This window comes from Oratosquilla oratoria, chromosome 9 (assembly GCF_046742065.1).
Source record: "Oratosquilla oratoria isolate Oo_2021 chromosome 9, ASM4674206v1, whole genome shotgun sequence".
Classification (NCBI taxonomy): domain Eukaryota; kingdom Metazoa; phylum Arthropoda; class Malacostraca; order Stomatopoda; family Squillidae; genus Oratosquilla; species Oratosquilla oratoria.
In genome coordinates this window covers 41,579,151-41,603,610 of record NC_134785.1, presented here as the reverse complement: position 1 = coordinate 41,603,610, position 24,460 = coordinate 41,579,151, and the positions used below count along the sequence as shown (strand labels likewise).

General features: G+C 38.4%; 2 protein-coding genes across 3 annotated transcripts in view; both read left to right on the top strand.

Moving 5' to 3' along the window:
* The window catches only part of MED28 (mediator complex subunit 28), a 90,276-nt gene extending 75,138 nt beyond the window's left edge, over window positions 1-15,138 (top strand). For both annotated transcript variants that reach the window (XM_076190278.1, XM_076190277.1), the window contains one exon: window positions 9,025-15,138. In XM_076190278.1, the coding sequence (XP_076046393.1) occupies window positions 9,025-9,288 (264 nt within the window). In that variant the 3' untranslated portion in view covers window positions 9,289-15,138. The remainder of the gene's footprint in view (window positions 1-9,024) is intronic.
* Window positions 15,139-21,132: 5,994 nt separating this feature from the next.
* Window positions 21,133-24,460, top strand: part of LOC143028337 (mitochondrial intermediate peptidase) — a 40,747-nt gene continuing 37,419 nt past the window's right edge. The window contains exons 1-5 of the mRNA XM_076190275.1: window positions 21,133-21,388; window positions 22,649-22,777; window positions 22,890-23,023; window positions 23,177-23,301; window positions 23,939-24,080. Coding sequence (XP_076046390.1) covers window positions 21,179-21,388; window positions 22,649-22,777; window positions 22,890-23,023; window positions 23,177-23,301; window positions 23,939-24,080 — 740 coding nt within the window. The 5' untranslated portion in view covers window positions 21,133-21,178. The remainder of the gene's footprint in view (window positions 21,389-22,648; window positions 22,778-22,889; window positions 23,024-23,176; window positions 23,302-23,938; window positions 24,081-24,460) is intronic.

Sequence of the window (24,460 nt, the reverse complement as noted above, 5' to 3'; positions counted from 1 at the left end):
AAAGCCTAAAAGATGTCTTTATCTTTTGGCAATATTTGCATATCTATTACTTCAAATACTTGATCTTTGACCCTCTTCCTTTCCTAAACCCACTTTGTTCTTCCCCAGTTGCTCCATTACCCTTCTGATCCTCTCAGTTGATAGCCATACACCTCACTGATAATATTTCAGACTAATCCTACTGTAACTACTATATTCATGCTTGCCCTCTTTTCCCTTTTATAATGGAAATATACCTGCTTTCCTCCAATCCACTGATACACTTCCCTCCCTTAGACACACATTAAACAATCTTCAAGAGAGTGAAGGTTACCTTCCTCAGATATCCTGTACCTGCAAAGAATTATGTTTTAGGGTTATACAACTCTATTCACCTCATATTCTTACTATGGAGAGTATAGCAAGACCCCAAGATAAAGAGTTTATAATACTGAGCTATTATTCCTCTGACTGTTGAGGCAGATTTGCAGCCTGCAGCTTTCAAGAAGGAATCTGATATACTGGAGGAAAATAATTTTCATCCAGCTTATCAAATGACATTCAATGTATTTTTGTTGATAAAATAGTTTGCAATAGTGATTTTATGGCTGAAAAAATTCTAGAGGTGGGCAGTACATACATATATCAAGGGCTTTTTCCTCTTTACAAGGGAGGTAGCCAAAGTCAAATGGCATAATTTTGGCTACCTCCTTTGTGAGGGAAAAAAATTCTTGGTATATGTATGTATGTACCACCTACCTCCAGAACTTTTTCCCGTGTAAAATCACTATGGCAAACTATTTGTTTTATGAACAGTTTACATAGAATGTCATTTGATATGATGTAGGAAAAAAAAATTCCTCCATGATATAAGATTGCTTCATGAAAGCTGTGGGCTACAAATCTGCTTTAATTGTCGGAGGTTGGAAGAAAAATTGCCCAGTGTGATAATGCCGTAAAACTCACAGTGGACATCAGAAAAAGTGAGATCAAATGCTACCCTACCACCTTCACATGGTGACCTGAGAAATACTCCCATCCAGGAGTTGACAAGAGTGAGACATCAGCTGAGACTAACACTATATTCAGTGACTACTAAATTTCCTCCCATTGTAAATAATGATAATCCCACTAAACACCCAATAATCCTCAGGTGATGGTGCATTATGGTGTGAGGGGGGGGGGACCAGATAATGCGATCTCTGGAAACCCCCAGTCACAACTTATACAGGTGGCAATACAGACCCAATGGTTGTCCTGTAATGGGATGGGGGAACTACAGTTCAACGCCTGCACAGCTGAGTGGCCTCTTTAAGGATCCACCATTTTCAATTCACATGGAAAGGAGGCTAGAAAAGGTTCTTTAGAAATGGCCCCCAAAATATTTCCTTCTTTTGCATCCCCTTCCTGATGCATGACACTTCCTTGTGAATGAATGAAGTCACACTTTGCCCCCAAGTGCAAGAACAACTTACATTGGAACAATTGCCTACCCTCTTGATAGAGGGCAATAGTCGTTGCCATTGACATTATTGGGAAGCACTAGTACCAGGATCATTGTAACCCTGGCCCTATTAAGTGACATGACATTCCCAAATCTGCCTAACCTTACCAGCCAAGATCCATATTAAAGTGATGTTGACCTTGACTACCCAGGATCCTGAAAACCACCAACAGAGAAGTTAATAGTAGCACAATGTCCCATGGAAACATATGATGACTTCAAAAATAGATGCAGAACCTCCGGCTAAATGTGGTTCCAAGAAAGAAACAGGGGAAATAGAATTAAGAACTTGACATAACAGTCTTGGCCATAATGACCATGGCAGACACTCTAGTCCAGACAACACCATTGCAATATTCAACATCACTGTGGGAGTAGTCTACATCCCTCGACTGTGACACCACACAGAAGAAATAATGAGAAGGATAGTAAGATGACAAAAGGTAATAAAAGTATATCAAGAAAACTGTAAACAGTACAAAGATCAGTACCCTCACATAAATAATGACCTTCAATTAACCCCAACTTCCATCTGAATGAATTGTGTTACCTAATATTGAACATAAAGATGTACAATCCATGCCCATACCATTGTTGTAGTTGTACACTCTGGGCAGTTATGTCACTGCTCACAAGGCGTGTGTACACATTGGTGAGCACTCACCTACATTTGGTTCCTTATGCTCAGACCTAGCCAAATGTGCAAACTGTGGCTAAGATCACCCTGCATTATCCTCAGACTGTACATTGTACCAATTTGAAAAAGAAATCTCTCTCAGAGACTCGGAACATATCTGATTCACTTTATCATACAGTAGAATTGCTAAGAACTTTATCTTCAACTTGGAAAATATGTTTAGCTTCCGGCATTGCAAGCCTGACTGTATCACTTTGTAAGAAACAACTAGTCACATGTACACACTCTCAACTAAAATTCTATAACACTTTCCTATCTCCACTTTTCCTACCCAAGCCAAATGAGGAGGTACATCAATCTTCATTTGTCCAGGCATTGCATTACTACCTCTTAAACTCCACAGCCTCCTCCAAGCCTCTACAGCCAAACTTTTTCTATTCTGCCCAATCACCTTCTTTCTGTATCTCTCCCTACCAAAAAAATATCACTTCAGAAATACTATCAGACCTTCTTACACAACTACCTTTAGCCTATCTGGTTCTAGGAGATATCAGTGCAAAATATCCTCCTTGGGGAGATACAGCCACAGCACCACAAAACAAACTAATATCCTTCCTGCTAACAACTCAATTCCTACCACTAAAGTACAGAATAACCAGCAACCTTTCACCTTCAAACTATGTCCTGTATATCTGTGGACCTATTTACTCACCAGGCCTCTTCCTAGACTATGAATGGTCATTACTACTAACAGAACCATGTCTAAGTGACCACCTCTCATTTCTCCTTTTTCCACTTACAGTCTCCCATCTCTCACTGTGATAGTCCCTGTCCTTGAAAATTATTTATTTTTTATAAACCACCAAATCTGTGGAAAACTGGCCAACAGTTGACACAACATTGACCTCTTACAAACCATATCACTTTTATTTTCCAAGACACCATGACATTTGGATCTTTGATACTAGACTGTGAGTACTGTAACCCATAGAGCAAAGGAAATGGTCTTCCATCACATTCAGAGAAACCCAACTTTGGAGAACATACTTTTGTAAAATAGCTAAAAACACAATCCAAATGTGCCAAACACACCAAAAGTCGTGGTAAAACTGAGGTTGATAAATAAGATCTTCAACTGCACAGCATTGCATATAAAGGTAGAAACATATTTCAACCTGTGCTTGGTATCATATACAGTCCTGTTCAAATATGCAGTCTCAATTAGCTGCATAATGATACCAAGGAAAGGTGGTCATTAGGCTTGAGCATTACATCAGAGTTACGTGTAAGTTAACAATCAGTGATGAAAATTTTTATGCCAGGTGCATGAAAGTAGTTCATAACAGTGATTGTATGGATGTGAAACATATTTTCCAATGGGTTTGGTGTGCCAGTAGCTGCAGTAGAGGCAAGACCAGGACAACTTATTTCAGTGATGTGTGTGAAGGATAAAAAAAAAGTGGATGCCATGATTCAAGAAAATAGCAAATCAAGCAGAGATGTTGCTCTGCAGTTAAATATACATCCAAAAAGACTGCGGTACATCATTGAGATGTATAACTATAGATGAATTTGAGCCCTATGGTTCCTGCAACAATTGAGTTCCCATGAATGATCAGGTTAAAAAAGTTTCTGAAGAACTCCTCAACCAGTATCATTGCAAAGAGGAGGATTTCCTCATGAAGATCAACATGAAATGAATCTTGGATTCATTAATAAGACAAAAAATAAAAGATAGTCCATCAATTATTATCACCTAGGTGCTCCGGTACATGGACTATTAATACTCAGGTGCTCCTAGAGTAAGAAAACTCAAAATTGATCCATCAAGAAAGCAAATCATGTTCACATTGTTTTGGGATGCAAAAGGAATCATTCACACTGAATATCTGACAAAGGGAGTGATAGTTGTTGTTGTTGTTGTAGTTCCCTAGACTGTCTGTCCGAGCAGTCCCGAGGGAGTGATAGTTAATTCTGTAAGGTACTGTGATACCAAATACTCAAGCAACACATTTGCAGAATAAAGCCTGAAAGAACATGTTTCTTTTATTACAATAAAGCAAGGCTGTACTGCAGCAATCAAACGGCAGAAACAGTAAGGAGACTGAAATTTGAAGTTATTGCTTGCCTTTTGATTGGTTTCAAAGTTGTAAGAGACATTGAAGGTCATCTGATAATGAAATTCAAGCCACTGTTCGGAACTGAATCAGAAAATTAACTCAGATGGGATGAAAAAATGGATTGTTTAAAAAAAAATATATAGCAGCAAATTGGGAATTTGTTGAAAAATGGACATGTTATTCAAAAAGAAATAAATTTCTTTCACTTTGATACAGTTTCGTTATCCTATTTGGTCTAAAGCTTTGTCTGTAGGCTTGGAGACCTTTTTTATCAATCAACCTTTGTATATATCAGTATTTACATCCCAAACCTGATCTCTAAAATATAAACAAAAAAAATCAACAAGAAACCATGACTCTCCCTCCCCATATTCTCCAAATTAATGGTCAGACCATATTTTTCGCCTCAACTTGATTGGAACAATAATGAAAACACTATCCCTATTGTTTTATGGAGGACTGGATTGTATGCAATCATGTGCACCACAGCCTTGGCATTCTTCAGGGAGGTGGGACCACTTGAGCAGATAGTCCAGGAAATGATGACAAAAACACTATCCTTAGCATCTAGTAATGCAAACTGCAGACCCAGATTTATATCCCAAAAGATGGCCCTTGAGTGACCACTATTACCAGACTACACCACACTATTTTTAAGATTGCAGTTGACCTTTCAAATAAACAAGATATTACACCTCTTGTGGATAAATGTGCTGAGGATTAGTGGAAAGAGGAATTGTAAAAAATGGACTGGTTTAATGAAGAAATTGTTAGTTTAAAAGCCAGGGATGTGAAATGGTAATAAAAACGAGGATGAACCATTAAAACATGAGGAGAGACTAGAAGCACTAGAGCTGTCATCATTAAAGGAAAGAAGAAAGAGGCAATTTAATTGCAGTGATCAGATCTTTGAGTTCACAATTAGATTCTATATCTTGCCCACCAATTTACACACTCCAGGAGTATCCAATTTGAGATTCCATCAGGCCCTGGAGCATTTCTTGTGTCAAATGTTTCCAATAGTTTGTGTATGTCTTTACCCTCGCACTTATTTCATGCTACCCAATATTCTGTGTACTTCTTTCTCCTCAACTAAATTTTCTTTTGTGAAAACTTCTATTCAGGACACTACCCAGCACCATAATAATGCTCAATTATCTGAAAAAATAAATTGTGTATAATTTTGAAATACATACATACATATACCAAGGCTTTTTCCCCCTTCCAAGGGAGGTAGCCAAAAAGGGAAAGGCATAAAAACACTCCCACCCATTTCATCCCTAAATACCCTCCACACCCCTCCCACCCTTCCTCTCATCTGAGCACCTCCTGGATGACGGGTCATCCCTGCACCCTGCCCACCGCCCTGGGTCAGAAGCAGTGTCGCAAGACACAGTACATCCACAGCAAGGCCGCTTCATTTAATCGGCGACCCCCCCTCTCCGTCCCCCTTTGCATATAAGGCGAGGACGGGGAGAAATCCCTTCGGGCTGCGTCAAAATTTACTCACACATACTACCCCACCCCCCCGCCCATTCCTCCTCATGCAGTCACAACATCATCCATATACAACCATTCTCCACTCACCTCTCTCTTCCGTCCTCTCCCTTCCTTCCTCAACAGACATTCCCCTCTTCCCCAAAGCCCCCTTCACCCCATCCATCCACCTCATCCTAGGACGTCCCTTCATGTTCACTCCCTCCACATCTGCCTTCCATACCTCTTTTACTAGTCTTTCTTCACTCATTCTTTCCATGTGTCCAAACCATCTTAATATTCTTTCATCAACCCTATCTCCCAAATCCTTTTTTACCCCTGTTCTCCTCCTCACCTCCTCATTTCTCACTCTATCCAGCCTAGTAACCCCCACCATACTTCTCAGACACCTCATCTCAAACACATTCAAACTCCTTCTCTCTTCTCTTATGTTCCACGTTTCTGCCCCATACAGTGCTGTTGGCACAATCACTCCTTCATACAGTCTCCTCTTAGCATCCATTCCCAAATGTCTATTCCTCATTACACTCTTTAAACCACCAAGGCATTTACTCGCTTCTCTCAATCTACATTCTACCTCCACCTTCACTCCACCTTTTCCTGCTACACTTGCACCCAAGTATCTAAAACTATCCACTTCCTCCAGTCGCTCTCCCTTAATGTTCACTTCCAGTCTACTGCCACTTTCACCCCTTGTACATCTCATCACCTTACTTTTACCCACATTTATCTTTAGCTTTCTTCTATCACATACTCTCCCAAACTCTGCCACCAGCTTCCTCAATCCCTCCTCTGACCTTTTATTTTTTGGTAATGAAGGTTCCACTGTGGATTTACCTAGTTGTACTCAGCAGGAAGGGGAGCTATGCTCATGGTGTCTAGTCTTTGTATTTCACAACATCTAGTTTTTTCTTAAATTCATTGTGTGTGTATTTACCTACTTGTATTATATAGTAAGGGGAACTACACTCATAGTGACCCATCTTTATATCTTGCAACATCTAGTTTGTTCTTAAATTCTTGTATGGTGTTTGCACACACTATAGTTTCATCCAATTTGTTCCAGACATCCACCACTCTGTGGATTTTTTTTTTTTTTTCTTCTTCTTCAGATCTCATTTATAACTTCTTTTTGAGTTTCTTTTCATGTCCCCTTGTTTTCTTTTATCCCACTTTAATAAGTCTTCTCTGTCAAGGACTTCCATGCCTTTCATGATTCTGTAAATGGCCAATAGATTTCCTCTTTCTCTTCTCTGTTCCAGGGTTGGTAGTTCCAGTTTAGCCGATCTTTGTTCATATGTCAATTTTGAATGTGTTGGGGCCATTTTTCTCGTTGCTCTTTGGATTCTTTCTAATTTCCTTATATTCTTTTTAGTACTGGGTGTCCATAGTGTCACAGCGTACTCCAATCTTGGTCTTATCAGTGTGACTAATATTTTTTTTACCATTACTTCATTCAAGTAATTAAAAGACGCCTTTATTGATCTTAGGAAATTGGAGGTTTCTCAGACTATTTTGTTTATATGCTTGTCTGGGGACCTTTGGTGATAATTACTCCTAGGCCCTTTTCAGAACTAACTTTCTTTACTTCCTTTGTACCAATTTTATATTTTCCTGATATTTTTTTCTTTCTTTTTACTTTTTCCAAACTCCATTGTACTACATTTCTTAATGTTGAATTCACTTTCCACTTTTGGCTCCATTCCCAGACTTTGTCCAGGTCTTTCTGTAGCAATTAAGTTTTTGTCTGTACTTACTTTCTTTAGTAGTTTTGCATTGTCTGCAAAGAAGTTCATATACCTAGTTGTATTATATGGGAAAGGGAGCTGCTCATGGTAACCCATCTTTGTATCTCACAACATCTAATTTGTTTTCAAGTTCATGTATGGTGTTTGGACACACTATTGTTTCATTCAATTTGTTCCAGACATCCGCCACTATATGTGGAAAGCTGGTTTTTTTTTCAGATCTCTTCTATAACTGTCTTTTTTGAGTTTCTTTTCATGTCCCCTTCTTTTTCCTTTATCCCAATTTGAAAAATCTTCTCTATCAAGGACTTCCATGTGTGTATATATAATATATATATACACAAACACACATGAACTTTTTTTGCTGATGATGCCAAACTACTCAAGAGAGTAAGAACAGAAGAAGATTGCAGATCGCTGCAAGATGACCTGGACAAAACATGGGAATGGAGTTGGAGATATGAGATGAACTTCAGCATAAAAAAATGTAGCATAATGGAATTTGGAAAAAGTAAAAATAGAGTTTTGGGACAATATAGAATTGGAAACAAAGAAGTCAAAAAAGTCAACTCAGAAAGGAACCTAGGAATATCATCTCAAGTGACTTGACACCTGATAAACATGTAAATAAATTATTTGGAGAGACTTATAACTTATTAAGATCAATGAAAGTGGCCTTCAACTACATAGATGAGGAGATGGTTAAAAAGATAGTTGTTACACTGATAAGACCGAAATTAGAATATGCTGTAACAATGTAGGCACCTAGCACAAAGAAAAACATAAGAAAACTAAAAAGAATCCAAAGAGCAGCAACAAAAATGGCACCCACATTGTCAAATCTGACATATGAACAAAGATTGGAGAAATTACATTTGTCAACACTAGAACAGAGAAAGGAAAGAGGCGATTTGTTGACCATTTTCAGAATTATGAATGGGATGGAAATTCTCGATAGAGACGACTTATTAAAGTGGGACAGAAGAGAAATGAGGACACAAAAAGAAACTAAAGAAAGACAGTTACAGAAGAGACCTGAAAAAGAATAGCTTTCCACATAGAGTGATCGATGTCTGGAACAAACTGAACAGAGAAACAGTGAAAGCCAGAACTATACACGATTTTATGAATAAACTGGATGTGGAGAGATACGAAAACGGGTCACTACGAGCATAGCTCTTGTCCTGTAAAACAACTAGGTAAATACACACACATATATGTATGTATGTATGCACAAGTATACATAAATTTTTAGATTCTTTGATAGAACAAATTTTAATGTGTCTAAAATTATGTTTTTCCATGCTTTTCTTTCTTTAAATAAAGTTTTCTTACTATTTTTTTTTTATCAAGTTAAGTACAGAAAAGTGGATGTAGTGATGCTTTTTTGTTTTACTTTTGTAGGATGAATCTCATATCATGAATCAGTCAGTTGATGCTATTGAAAGGTGCTTAAAAAAATAAGGTGCTGCATGGTTCTTAGATATTGTTGACTAATCCTGTGACCCTTTGCTTTAAAGAAACCCCTTTTGTTCCCAGATGGGAGGTTCTGGCATGGGTCCAAACATGGCCCCTGGCATGGGAGGTATGACCCAGCCTGGTTACCCCCCAGGTGGGCATGGCATGGTGGGGCCAGGGGGTGGAGGCCATGCGGGGCGAGGGAGTCCGTACCACGCAGGACCCATGGGGGGCCAACAGCAGCAGGCTCCATCTCAGCAACAAGTCATTGGGGGCCTGCAAGGACCTTTAGCATTTCTTGAGAAAACCACAACCAATATAGGAATGCCCGATCCTAGGCGCTGAAGGCAGCTACCCTTGTGTCGTGCTTGGAACACAAGTTACCTCCTGGCAGTGCTGCTTTCTGTCAACAAAGGCCACCACTGAGCAGGGATGTTCATCCTTCCACTTGATCACTTCATTGAGCTGCAACAGTAACTGTCGCCCAAAAGACTCCCATGTACATTTTATTAGTTAGGGTTGGGGGCATGGGCAGGCATGATCTTATTTAGACATTGTTTTATATGTATACATATTCATGATAAATTGTACATAATATTATATGTTTCAGTATATACATAAGATTTACACTTAATATGCTCACACACAGACACATGAGGAGAGACTTAAAGTATTAGACATGTCAATATTGAATGTTCGAAGATAAAGAGGTAACTTAATTGTAGTCTTCAGGTCACTGAAGTGGTTAGACAACATTGGCACAGATCTCTTGATCAAGGGTGGAAGGGCTTCCTGAGGTAATGGGAACAAATAAGAATAAATGTAAGTCTAAAGAAGCACACACTAAGAGGATCACTGTGATTTGTAATCCATTGAAGAACTAAGAGTAGTGGGAATGCATATTTCTTATTCTGTATACTACAACTAGATAAATATAGACATATGCACATTCCTTTTAATAGGAAATAAAAAGTAGCCTGGGCTAACATAGATGATGTATTATCAGTCAGGTTGGGAATAAATGATTACTAGGTGGTGAATAAGCCTGATATTTTTTTTGTTCAGTCAAGACCAAGCTTGGAACACACCCTTCTGAAACCCATTCATCACTGCTTCCATCTTGCCACTTTATGAATGAAGGATCATCCTTGTCCACTGCCACAATACTCAGATTAAAGGGAAGGCAGCATGACACAGTGTCATAGCAGGGCCCAACAGCCAGAGCTGGTTTACTAGCATCACTTCATTATATGGCTTCATGATATAACACCTACGTCCAACTGCATTTTTATACTAAACCTTTGCAAGGAAATATGGGTGGGAGAACTTCCCATCCAGCTGGAAAGAATCCATCAGTCTCCCTTTTTCTAAACAAGATGGGCTTTTTAACTTGTGTTTATGACCTTGTAATGCCCGCCTATCCCAAATCAAGAGATCTGTCAAATTTGTCCACCTTCAATGGCTGGAACACAACAATGAAGTCCCTCTCTCTTTTATCTTTCAACACTGGCAGGCCAGTGATTCCAGTCTCTCCTCATACAATTTGTCTGCAAGGGTGAAAATTATTTTAGTTGCTGTTGTATGTTTTTTATCTTGCTTATATCTCACTTTGTTTGGGGACCATACTACTGCTCCATATTCTAGTCTTGGATGGATTAGAGTTCATGATTTTTTTTTTTTTTTTTTTTTTTTTTCATCTCATCTCTGAAGAGAAAGACCTCCTTTATGTTCTTCAACTATCTGTTCATCTTCCTCACAGTCTTCATATGTTTTTCAGGTGACTGGTTGTTCCTCAGCAACACTCCTAAATCTTTCTCCTCTTTTTGCATGTGAATTTAATGATGGTCTTTTTGACCTAGTACCCATTTCCAACACTGCATTTTCTGATAGTGGAGTTAATTTTCCACGAGTGACTCTAGGCATTATGAAAAACAAATGGTTGAGATGTTAGAAAAGGAAAAAAATGCTGATGGAAAACCAGCATAGTACAGTATTAGGAAAGGAAGAGCATATGATTCCACTTTGTCAAATTTTTATTAAAGAGTAATTGATGTACAAGAGGAATGGTTGGGTAGAGTGTTTGCTTGGATCTTGAGAAAGCATTTGATAAGATACCTCCCCAAAACTTGTAATGAAAATTTGAACTTTTAGGAGGGCTTAAAAGAAATTTGCTGGAATGGATGAGAGGCTTTCTGAGGAACAGTGTGATGAAGAAAGTGGAGAACAGATGTAGTTGAAGGGAAATTATTAGTGGAGTCTTGCAAGGCTCAATATTAGGACCAGTTATGCTAATTTATTTGATGATGTAAAGATCAAGAGGAGTGAAGAACAAAGGATTGTAGGTTCATGAGGATTGGGATAGGGTATATAAATGGAGCCAGGAGTAGGAAATGAATTTCAGTGTAAAGAAATGCAAATTATTGGAAATGAGTGACAGTAAGAATATGCCATCATTGCTCTATGGAATGGGAGATGATATAATGACAGAAATGAAGAATGAGAGTGACTTGGGAGTGATAGTTATGGAAATTTTGTTACCAGAAACAGGCATCAAAAGTATCATTGTGGAAACTTGTAATCTATTAAGAACATGAAAAGTAGCATTCCACTACAAGGACAAAGACACAATGAAAATCATTCCAGAAAAAGATGAAAACCCTGATTCACCTTAGATGAGTATTGCAGTAGTATGGTTACCACACAAAAAGAAATATATAGAGTAAACCCTCAGTATAATGATCCTAGTTATAATGAATTTCAAATATAATAAATTTGTTCAATATAGAAGAGTGAAGTTCGAAAACAATAAGACAGTCTGTGACTCCCAGCAGGCACTGCACCTGTTTGTTTGAGCATGTCAGTCTGTTCAATCAGTTGTTGCTTACTGTGACAATGACAATTGTTTCATTTTCTGTCATTGATAGTAGAGTACAGTACTGTAGAAATACCTTGTAGTACATTATACAATATTCTTTTTATTATATTTACTTGTAAAACCTATGTATCAGTTATGTTTGAACACCTATGACACTAAGACACCTTCAGGTATAACATGAAATCCTTCCTCCCAAATGGTTTATTATATTGAAGGTTTGCTGTATTCAAGATAGAAAAAAATTCAGAAAGCAGTGACTAAGATGGTTCTAGATCTTGCTGATAAAACATACATAAAAGAAAGTAAATCTTTTGGGGCTGCCATTACTGGAGGAGAGAAATTGAGGTGATTTAATAGTAGTGTTTGGAGCCATGAAAGATGTGGATATACTTGACAAAGAAAACCTCTTGGTGTGAGAACATAGTAAATCTAGAAGCCATGGGATGAAATTAACAAAGACTAGATGTTTGAAGGATGTTTTAAAAGATAGAGTTTTCTGTAAAGGATTGTTGATTCATGGAATAGTTTGGAAGAAGGAAGAGTAGAGTCAGATAACTCGGAAATTTAAGGTCACAATTATATTCTTGCTGCCCATGTTCAAAACCAGTCTACATCTTCATCTCCATCTGGAGGAGCAGCCTCAGCCTGGCACTCATTCTCTGGACTGCACCTAAAATCTATTTTTATTGACATGGACTGTATGTATTTCACCTTTTATGTAAAAACACTTCCACATTAATACAATGCATTGTTTCTGGTTTCCTGGAGGCCATGGGTCTCCAGCAAGAAAGACCAGGGGCAGCATATTAATTGATTGAATACAATGCAGACATCAGTCCAAAGTTTCTTCCCAGTAAGATCTGTTGTAGGGCTGAAGGACTGTTGCCAGCTGAAGTAGAACTACAGGTTTCCAGTTGGTGAAACTCAAGGCAGGAGACAGGGATGACCCTTCATCCATGAGGAGCTAAGATATGAGGGAAACAAGGGTGGTGAGTAGGAGTGGGTATGTGCCTTGAGCTGGCTACCTCCCTAATGAGGGGAAGAAGCCCATGGCATATAGATGATAGATAGAAACTCAAGGCATTGCATTTGATCTGAGCAGAATGGTGGGGAGTAGAGATGACCCTTCTTCTATGAGATGCAATGACAGGAAGTGTGATGAATAGATGTGGGGTGGGTGGATGGGTGCTTTGTCTGAACCACATATCCTTATAAGGGTGAAAAGCTTCTTTGGTATGTTTGTATTAGTACTATTAATTTCTGAGAATGTTTATAATTCAGGAGTAAAAAAGTATACATACATACATATACCAAAGGCTTTTTTCCCCCTTATAAGGGAGGTAGCCAAAAAACAATGCCATAAAAACCACTCCCACCCATTCCATTCCTATCACACTCCACTCCCCTCCATCCTCTTCCCTCCCTCTTATCTTGGCACCTCCTGGATGACGGGTCATCCCTGCATCTTGTCCACTGCCCTGGGTCAGAAGCAGTGTTGCAAGACACAGCACATCCACAGCAAGGCTGCTTCATTAAATCATTTACACTGGGACTGAAAGGAGAAGAAAATAAAATAAAGAATTGTTATACAAAAAGATGGGAATTAGGGCAGAGGGGGAGAGCATGAGGAAAGTGGATAAAAGGATACAAGGAAAATGGAAGTGTATAGATAAGAAAGAAGATATATTGGAAAAAAAATAATAGAGGAATGTGAAGATAAACCATAGACATTGTGTAGACTTATTCATTGAGATTGAAAAGGAAGATGAAAACGGAAATTAGCTGGAACAGCATATGAAGATGAAAGATTACTATGTGGAAATAAAGGAGGGAGTAACTGGGAAGATAGGGACTGAAGGACACAAAAGTTAAAGTGAACCCATGGGACTTGTGTATGTATTTACCTAGTACTTACTTGATTGTAACAAAAACAATTCCATGAACATACTACTCAAACATCCATAATAACCTGCCCTATCACCCCACAATATATCCATACTAAAGTACATACTCAGATTACAAAATAATTGTCACAAGATACCTTCAAATACCCAGACATCAACCTAACTGAGATATCACCCCCAAGACAAGTAAGAACCACATTGGCACACTTGCATTCAGGTGACCACCCTACATTAAAATGGTACTAATACAGAATTGGCCTGGCTACAGATTCCAAATGCCCCAAATACAGCTACCACATAGATGACACTGAGCATTTCATTCTGTACTACCCTACTCATACCCAATCCAGACAACAACACAAAGTCTCTTCTCCAAGTGACTTATGGGCTGAACTGGTGGCTGTGGCTAGTTACCTAGAAGCTGCAGATCTGCAAGAGACCTCAGGCAACAGATTGATAGATAATATACAGGAAAGGAGCTGTTCTCATTGGATTGTCTCATTTTCTCCATCAGTTAAACTTGGGCATAAATTAAAGTATGGTTTTAGATTGGATTATGTCTTTTAGGCAATTTCATGACTTGACACTTTTCTGTATGGATAACTATGTTTCTTGGTAATTTGTTCCCATGACTTTGTGATGCCATTCCATCCAAAACAAAGAAATCCCTGTCAGTTTTATTCACTTGTTTCACTGACTCGGACACCATAATCATATCACATCTCTTTTTTTCCAGACACACATTATATATGTATACTATATACATATATATATTCATATGAATAAGCATACATATGTGTATAATATAATGATAATAAATATTGTCTCAAATTTAACTGACTGGAAACCCATAGACCTGCAATGATTGGTAATGGTCCTCAGGTTCTCCCATAGATTGTTCTTGGAGGAACTATTGCACTATTATCTGTGTTGTATTAGTGTAGGACTGTAGGGGAGTAGTCACCAGGTATCAGCTCTCCTTGTGTGCAAAAGTGGAGCCTTGGGGCTGAACCTCCAGATGAAGGTGAGGGTGTTGATGGATTTCTGAGATGGACAGCAGGGAGAGGATGCTCTCAGAAGTTGATTTTTCTGGACTATGACATCATTAGCTCCATGTATATGACAAATAGCTGTATGTGTTTTGTCTTTGTATGTATGTATAGTGTAAACAGAGACTTTAATGCTTGTATAGAAATGAGCTGTATGACAGTACTGTACATGTAATGATAATCTTTGATTTAGCAGCTGATAATACTGATGCCAGTGGCATTTATAAAGTGCTTTGATACTAGGTTATAAAAAGTTGTGAAGCTATTGCTATTTTGATTTTTACAGGGAAATTTAATTAGACAATTGCATGTTGTAAATTGTTGCCCAAAGGTTTTCACTTGTATATTAATAAACTATTGTCCTTAACTGTGAATCTTAATTCCATTAATATTAGCAGGTTCTATACATATAATCTTCCATTTCTAAAACTGAATTCATTATATGGCAAAATATGAGCTTATGTAGGGAAAGCCCAAGAGATATGCCCACATGGCAATAAAGGGGACAAAGACCATGGACAGCCTAGTAGAGAGCACCCACTTGCATGGTGTTGGTTTTGAGGGAGGGGAAGAAATGTCTGTAGGAAAACTAAACGGGGGCTATTGCCACTGAGCAAGACTTTGGCCCATCATGAAACCTGTCTTGGAGTATTTGCAGCCATTTTTGCCCGGTCTCCTTCATAAGTAAAGGGTGGCAAGATTTTGGAACTAGAAGGAAATCAATTGCTGCCACACTACCTCCCTAAAGTGTTCCTGGGAGTTGATGGTGAGAATGAGCCAGTGATTTGAGTCCTTACAGTATATTCAATCACTTTCAAGCTTGTACATGACAACATCTTCATTCTTCCCCTTCAATGCCCAAAAAGTCCTCTGGTGATAGTGTGATGATTGGAACAATGAAATGATCTCTGGAAGCTTGTAGTCCCATAGGAACACAAGAATGAAGAAAACTGCAAGAGACCATAATGCCTTCACGAGGCAGCTCCATGTCTGTTACCAACTATTATCCCCATCCATAAAGTTATCTAACCTCTTAAAACAACTGATAGTTTCAGTCACCAAACATGAGATGGCACAGACTTAGTGGGGTAAGAGGCACCACAGTTTGGCAGTAGTCTTTATGACTGAGCACCCCTTTTTGGGATCCACCCTGCTCATCCCACATGGGGAGAAGGCTAGAAAAGGTACCTCGCACATCGCCCCATTACCCCAACCTGACCAGAAAGCTACCCCCAGAAAATTTACCCTTATGATTCGCCAAAACTCAGAATTCATATATTGCCTGATCTATGGCTAATGCAGTGACTATACACGCACATCAAACTCCTTGCCCACGAGAGATGAAGAGACGGCTCGCAGTGCAACAATGCTGAAATTATTTCAGCCCTGGGAGCGAACGGCACCGTTGCTCCGATCAAGGTCTAAATATACAGGTCAGACCGTTTACATTCTTCTGCGCAGCTTCTGACGTCATTTGGCTGAGTCCATTTTCTCTTTGTGATACACTGAGGAAAACTGTGAAACGCCAAGGAAGACAGGAACTATAATATTTTATATATTATATATATATTATATATTCATATATATAGACAGGAACTATAATATTTTATATATATTTTATATAATATTTGTCAGAATATAACTAATTGCGTGGAGCTGTGCGAACGAAGGCGACGTCATTTTCGGACGACGGACCAGCTTCAACTGACAGCTATAGCAAGATCTAAGAATATAAGGTCTAACCACTTCCGACCGAATTTCGAGGGAGTTGGCGCAGCGGGCCCGTGAACGTCACCTGGCTGCTCAAAGTGGGGTTAGCGGGTCCTATAGCTGTCAGTTGAAGCTGGTCCGTCGTTCAAAAATGACGTTGCCTTCGCTCGCACTGCTCCACGCAATTAGTTATATTCTGACAAATATTATATAAAATATATATATAAATATATATAAAATATTATAGTTCCTGTCTATATATATGAATATATAATATATATGATATATATATATATATATATATATATATATATATATATATATATAATATATAAAATATTATAGTTCCTGTCTTCCTTGGCGTTTCACAGTTTTCTTCAGTGTATCACAAAGAGAAAATGGACTCAGCCAAATGACGTCAGAAGCTGCGCAGAAGAATGTAAACGGTCTGACCTGTATATTTAGACCTTGAGCTATAGGACCCGCTAACCCCACTTTGAACAGCCAGGTGACGTTCACGGGCCCGCTGCGCCAACTCCCTCGAAATTCGGTCGGAAGTGGTTAGACCTTATATTCTTAGATCTTGGCTCCGATGAGCCGTACCAATGATGATAACGTAAATCAACAACAGCAAGGGGAGAATAACAACTCTACCCCCCACCCTCACCAGAATCAAAATCCCTTTGTTGCACTCCCGCCTCAATCCAATAATCGGAGTGAAGAGCCAGCTGCCCTGCAGAAATACCCATTGTCATCAACATAGAATTGCAGATCAATAAGTATGCCAGATACACTTTAATTACAGTGCACTCAGACAAATCTAATGTAGACAATTGGCTAACAAGCGAAGCAAGATGTCAATAGTACTGGTCGTACATGGAGTCGAGTCAATTATCACCTTAATTCTAACCATTGAACACTTTCGGCTATCTAAGCCATTGTATGAAACATAGTTACAACAGTGTCGCGTGATTATCCATAAGGATAGGATCGCTGGTAAACTACATTTCATGTCAAACAATGAACTATAGCTAAGATTCGTTCCAATGTAATCACTAGTGGTGGGCAGCTACCGGTAAAGTTACCGGTTTTATCGGTAACAGCCTTGACGGTAGCTTACCGGCAATAATTCTGCTACCGTTAAGGTTCCGTTAACCGATAAGCTATACCAAACACTCGTGGAGCGGTAAGCACGTCTCGGCTTGGTGGTACTGAGTGACGGTAGTGGTGGGCAGCTACCGGTAGTTACGGGTTTTATCGGTAACAACCTTGACGGTAGCTTACCAGCAAAAAATCTGCTACCGTTTAGGCTCCGTTAACCGATAAGCTATCCCATAATACTCAGAGAGCGGTAAGCACGTTTCGTCTTGGTGGTACTGAGTGACAGTACTGACGGCCCTACGTAGGATGAAAATTAACAGGAACGTATTCAACGTGCTAGATCGTCCTGCTCCCTTCTCGGCCCACAGATGCACAGTACGAAATGTACGTATTCGAATATGAAAATTAACAGTCGTGCTAGATCGTTTTGTTCGCATCTCGGCCCGCAGAGGTTCAGTGCAAAATGTACGTATTCGAATAGTCAGCCTATGTTCCGGTGGGCATGTATCCAAATGGATGCACAGAATAAAAAATTAAAATAAAAAAACATATGCGTGTGTTTTTTGTCCATTTAAAGGTACTATAATATAAATATAGGGATCGTAGAGTCCTGCTAATACAAAATTAACGTTATTCCAATATAAAAAATGGCAACTATGAACAATTGAAAAAAACTTTGACAGAAATTCAAAGGGTTGAGATTGTGTTCCTGAGCCTAATATAAGAGGAACTTGGTAAAAAAAACATTATGAAAATGACCTACGTATGTCAATTCATCTCGCACAAAACCTTTAAAACCTCAATTGTACAAAAAAACTTTGTCCTGACTAAATGAAAAATGGGTGATTTTGGAAATGAATTTTTATGTGTAATGTGTAAAAATGATGCATGTAATTATTTTTCTTTTATGAAATTGTGTTTCTGTGAAAAATATATTCTTTGTATGAAATTGCACTTACATAGAGACGGAAGTGGGGTGTGAGAGGGGGAGGGGGGGATTGGTGCGTAGGCCTAATATGCACTGAGGGAGAGGAGGTAATGCTGTGACCTTACTCCCCGCCCACGAGAGTTTGGAGTAACGACTCGGAGCGCAGGATTTTTATAGTTACGACGTTACAAAACTTGTGACTACACACCATAATAGGATGAAATTTGTTTAGATTTAAGTCATAAAGGCGACTCGAACTTGGGACGTCACTACTACCTCACGAGTCTTTTACCGGTAATTTCCCGGTAATTCCGGTAACGGCATTGTTGTTTACCGGTAATTCCGGTATTGAAATTAGCGGTATTTGCCCAGCACTAGTAATCACGGTTTACAGATTACAGTTCACAAACTCGTTTTTTCATGTTACTTGGAGTTTGCTTCACAAAAAACGGTACAATTAAATGGGTAACTACAGTAATTAGTGACTAATCATATTTATGCAAAACTGTACACATGAAAATGTTATGTACTTTGCTACAATAAACAAATATTTGACGATTTTTTTTCTTAACTTAAATGAATAATATCATCAATAATATTTATAGATATGTAGATCAAATATGTGAATTTCAATTCTCATACGCGCGGCCTGTCAACTCGGCCTTCCCGCGACATTTTGTCATAGTTCACATAACAGACAAAACAGTAGTATTTACCTAGTTGTAATATACGGGAGGGGAGCTATGCTCGTGGTGACCCGTCTTTGTATCTCTCCGCATCAAGTTTTATCTTAAAATCTTGTATAGTGTTAGCACATACTGTTTTGTTGTCTAATTTGTTCCATGTATTTATCGCTCTGTGTGGGAAACTGTTCCTTTTCAAGATTTTTCTATAACTATCCTTTTTCAATTTTTTTCCGTGTCCTCTTGTTTTACCGTTTTCCCACACTAATAGGTCGTTCCTATCTAAAACTTCCATTCCTTTCATTATTCTGTAGATAGCAAATCTCCTCTTTCTCTTCTTTGTTCCAGAGTTGGATAGTTCGGCGAGTGTCGGTGCTAGTTTGGTTGTCGCTCTTTGTAATCTTTCTAGTTTCTTAATATTCTTCTTGGTACTGGGTGTCCAAAGTGATGCTGCGTACTCAAGTTTTGGTCTTATTAGTGTAGTTAGTATTTTCCTTACCATTTCTTCGTCCATATAAGTAAATGCCACTTTGATTGCTCTCAATAAGTTGTAGGTTTCTCCGAACATCTTATTTATATGCTTATCTGGTTTCATGTCCTTTCCAATCATCACTCCAACGATGCTTTTCATGTTTTAACGAACTCTATGGAACCGGGGCCTTGGAATTAAAGCTGGCCGATCGAGCGGGTAAGAATGTTACTAATTACGGCGGAGGTCAAGGTGACGTACGTAGTCCGTACTTTGCCACCAGCGAGTTGGACCAAGGGTATAGTTCATTAGATTCCACGCTACAAAGTTCTCTACAAGTGGCACTGTCCTAACCTCCTGATAGGGGTTCGCTACGTTAAACCAAATCATCATCATGAACAAGTGATAGCCTAAACATGTGATGAAGTGTGTAAGAAATATGGTAGGGATATTAGGATGGATATAATGATGGAGATGGTTTCTCATTTCATGGATGACGAAATTACGAGGAATTCATAGAGACCCTAATCCGTCCTAGACTGGAATGTATATAAGAGTGGTATGTTCCCCAAATGAAGTGAAAAATGTAATCAGGATTGATATAATACAAATAATAGAAACTACAACTATTCCTGCCATCGTTCAATGATGGCAAAATTGGGTGACTTTTTGGTTTTCAGACCAACGATGGGAGTGGGCAAAATCGATAGAGAAAATAAGATTCGATATAGGAAATTCACAAAGTCATGTGAAATAATAGCCTAGATCTTATGACTCAAGCTGGGACCATACATGGAATCAAAACAAAGTACGATGACTGGAGAATAAGAAACAGTACCTTTATTTTACTTGACTAGTAGGCAAACACCGGGGGCGTTTTGACCTGGGGGTATTTACATAAAAACATAAGAATGAAGGAGACTACAAGAGACCATAAGGCCTACACTAGGCAGCTCCGTATCCATCATCACCTCTTAGTTTCAGCGCTTAATTACTACATGGTTACTAAGTCTATTCCATTCGTCGACCACCCTATTAGTAAACCAGTTTTTGCCTATTTCCTTCTTAAATCTGAGCTTGTCCAGTTTAAAACCATTACTGCGAGTCCTGCTCTGTTGTTTTAATATGATGATCTTGTTTGCATCACCCTTGTTCAAGCTTTTGTCCACTTGAACACCTCTATTAGATCACCCCGCACTCTGCGTCTTTCCAGCGAGTGTAAGTAGATGCCTATGCCTCTGTTCGTAAAGCAAATTTCTGAATTCATGTATCATTTTGGTCATTCTTCTCTGTACTGATTCTAGTGAATTTCAGCACATCCTTTCAGAAAATTTCATGACTGAAACGTTTACCTGTTTCCTGTTAAGTTTTACCTCCTATTTGGCATATATTTAGAAAGTTTTATCTATATCTCGCATGATTAAATCTAGTACATCTTATTGTCACTGTAATCGCAGTCATCAAATGCTAGAACGGAGCACGGTAACAGTGGTAGTGAAAACGTAAACAAAACACAATGTCAGTCTCTAGTTTGGGCAAAATTCAGTGGAGACGCCTAAATAAGATAAATAGACATATAGGACCTGCATATAAATATGCAAAAAGAATAAATGATAATGCTTTTCCAGCTAGTATACGTTTTGTGAATACATGGACACCATTAGCCTCTGCTTTCAACACTAAACCAAGTCCTTCTTTTACTTTGCAGCTTCAGCGAAACGATATTGTAAGTGATGTAATTTGGTGAAATTTTGGTATTTGTGTTGCATTTTTTCAACGAATAAACATATATTTCTAGTAACATTCTTGTTGGTTCAAAGGAATTTGACGTTTCTTTCTATCGGAAATCACTCGTTTTGTATTTCCCACTGTCACTGACTTACCACTGCACTACATTTACATTAGTGATTAGGGCACGGTTTAGTATCGCCCCCGTAGCCCAATCAATGATTTGAAGAAACATGTTCAGAAATCGAGGTTCAGGGGCAGCGGATTAACTGAATGTTGCTGCATGCTTCAGAGTTCAGGTACCAGTCAAAATGATAAATCAGTTCCATGGTAGATAGTGAAGGGTCTTGTCTAGTAGAGACATTAGATATATCGTAGGGTATTATTTTAGTTATGTACACCCATGTAATATAGTATTAGAAAATTAATTATGTAAATTATGATACATTAATGCAATGTGCGATTTTCATGGGAATAAAAAAAAAAAAAATCCTTGCTACAAGTAAATTTATTAACGAATGAAGCTGCTAGGATACAGTAGGGACACCATGCCAGTCCAGTCACTATCAGATGACAGCTTTCATGTTGTGGACTTGTGTTCTCCAACTCCAGGTGACGATAATAAGTGCTGTTACAAAGACAATATGGCTTCCTTGGACTTTATGAGAGAACACGGGGATCTGCTGTCATCTGTTAATTGCCTGAGGTGCAATGATAATCAGGCCATCAGCATCTGTGATGAAGATGACCCGGATGATCCTTAGAATTTGAGTTACCGAATTACTAAACATTGGTTAGGTTAAGTTGTTAAGTTAGGTTAAGTTGTTAGGTTAGGTTAAGTTGTTAGGTTAGAATAGACTAATTTATCATCCTTTCATTTCTCCGACCTTGGCACCCATCAAAACAAGCATGCATCATTCAACCACTGAGATTTTGTTCGTTAGAAAACACGTTTTAACACCTTTTTTGGTTTTGATTTCCACCAAGAAAATTGCATATTACGTTGATCTATTATAATTTACAGAATTGATAATTAATTTTCTATTGCTTTATTGTGTAGGTGTGCACAATTAAAATCTTACCTATCCCAGACTTTTGGATGATAGACTAGTGTAGGGGTCATTTTCACTATGACCTGGATCGACTCCCCAGCAGGTACTGGTACTTACTGTGAAGTCAGCTGATTGGGGCAGGCTAGGTGTGAAAGGACCCTGCATTGGAAAGTGGGTGACTTTTCATGTGACAATTGTAATTTCAGGGTCTTTTTGGAATACCTCAACTTAGTGAACCTGATGGTTTTTATTTGCTTAAAGAAGAAGCCATATTGGAGTGTGATGCATTGGTTAAAGAATGCTGTTCACCAAAAAGATCCAGAAAAATGGTTGAGGTTTGTATCATATTTTGTGTTATATAATTCTTACTGCCAAGATCAACGTTGAAGTAATTGTGGCTTCAGTTTGAGTAGGAAAACTGTTTTAATTGTATTTTTCTTGTCACAGGTTTTTGATCATCTCTCAGACTCTTTATGTCGTGTTGCAGACTTAGCAGAATTTATACGGATAGCACACCCGGGGCAAAGATTTGCGAATGGAGCTGAGAATGCGTGCATTGCCATAGGCGGACTTGTTGAAAAGTCTGTGTTATATTTTAATAATTTATTGTTTACTTATAGTTTTACAATTTAATTTTTACAAGTATTTTATTATATGAAATTTATCATTTAAAGGTTATTAATTAGTGTACAATGTTCTTTAGGTCATGACTAAATATTCTTTATTGATGCCAGGTTGAACACACATAAGGAACTTTATGATAGCTTAAAGGAAGTAGTTGAGAATGGAGATAAAGTCCCCACAACAGCTGTTGATCACCATGTTGGGAAGCTGTTCCTCTTTGACTTCGAACAATCTGGTAGGTTGATTAAAAAAAATGTGTAGTGAATATCTTTGTGTAATAATTGTTGGAACTTATATTGGGGCAGGAATTAGGGGACTGACTCCTGCACATGCTCCATTTTCAAGGGGATGAAATTTATAATTGTAAGAAAAAAATCACTATATATATGAAATAGTAAAGAACAAAAGCTAAAATAATTATATTTACTGTTATTGGTTTCTTGTCTAAAAGATAATTGCAGTGGCATTGAAAGCACAGGTAGCATGATAGCAAAACTGTGTGAGAGAATTGTAAATTGGTCATCAGTCAGCCAGTTGGAGTTTATTCTAGAACAAAGACCTCTCCCAAACCTTTCTGTGTAGCATATAATTGCACCACTCTCCACCACATCACTTTTAAATTTTTCTGTCATTTCTCCACCTTTTGTTTGGGCTTTCTCTTTCAAGCTTCCCAACCTGTGGCATCCAGTCAGTAACATACTTGCTTTATCTCCCATTCTCCTTTCTGGCTACCTTCTTTGCCTAGATCCATTTCTGCTTTTATCACCTCCACTGTATCTTTCACTCCAGTCTGCTGTCTTACTCAGTTTGCCCTTTTCCCTTACCTTGTGCATCCATCTTTTTTCATTGGTGTTTGTTTCCCATTCACATAGGTATTCATCTTGATGAGAAAAATCGTCAGAAGGTAGCAGCATTGAATGAGGCAATTCTAACTTTGGGTCAACACTTTATGAATGGAACTCTTCAGCCTAGATCTGTCAAGAAGAGCCATCTCCCAGATGCAATAAGGCACCAGTAAGTAGTAAAAGCTGTAGAGTCTTATTTCCTGGTACATGATGTCTTGGGTAGTGTAGTTTAAAGGATAGAAATAACCATTTCCTATGGTTGTCTTAGTTTTAACCTCTCTATCCATCTTGTTCTCTGTCTCTCTATCTATCTGCCTTGTATTTACCTAGTTGTAGTATACAGGAGAGGAGCAGTGTATTTTGGCTAGGATCCTCTCCCACACACACAAAAAAGTAATAAGCAGGAATAAGTCCTGATATTCATAATTGATATGCCATCTATACATGAATTTTTTTCCATTATTTCACTGTACATCATATAAGTGTGCATTATACTCAAGTGCATGTAGTATTATCAATCATTTGATGCCTCCAATCTATGATGAGAGA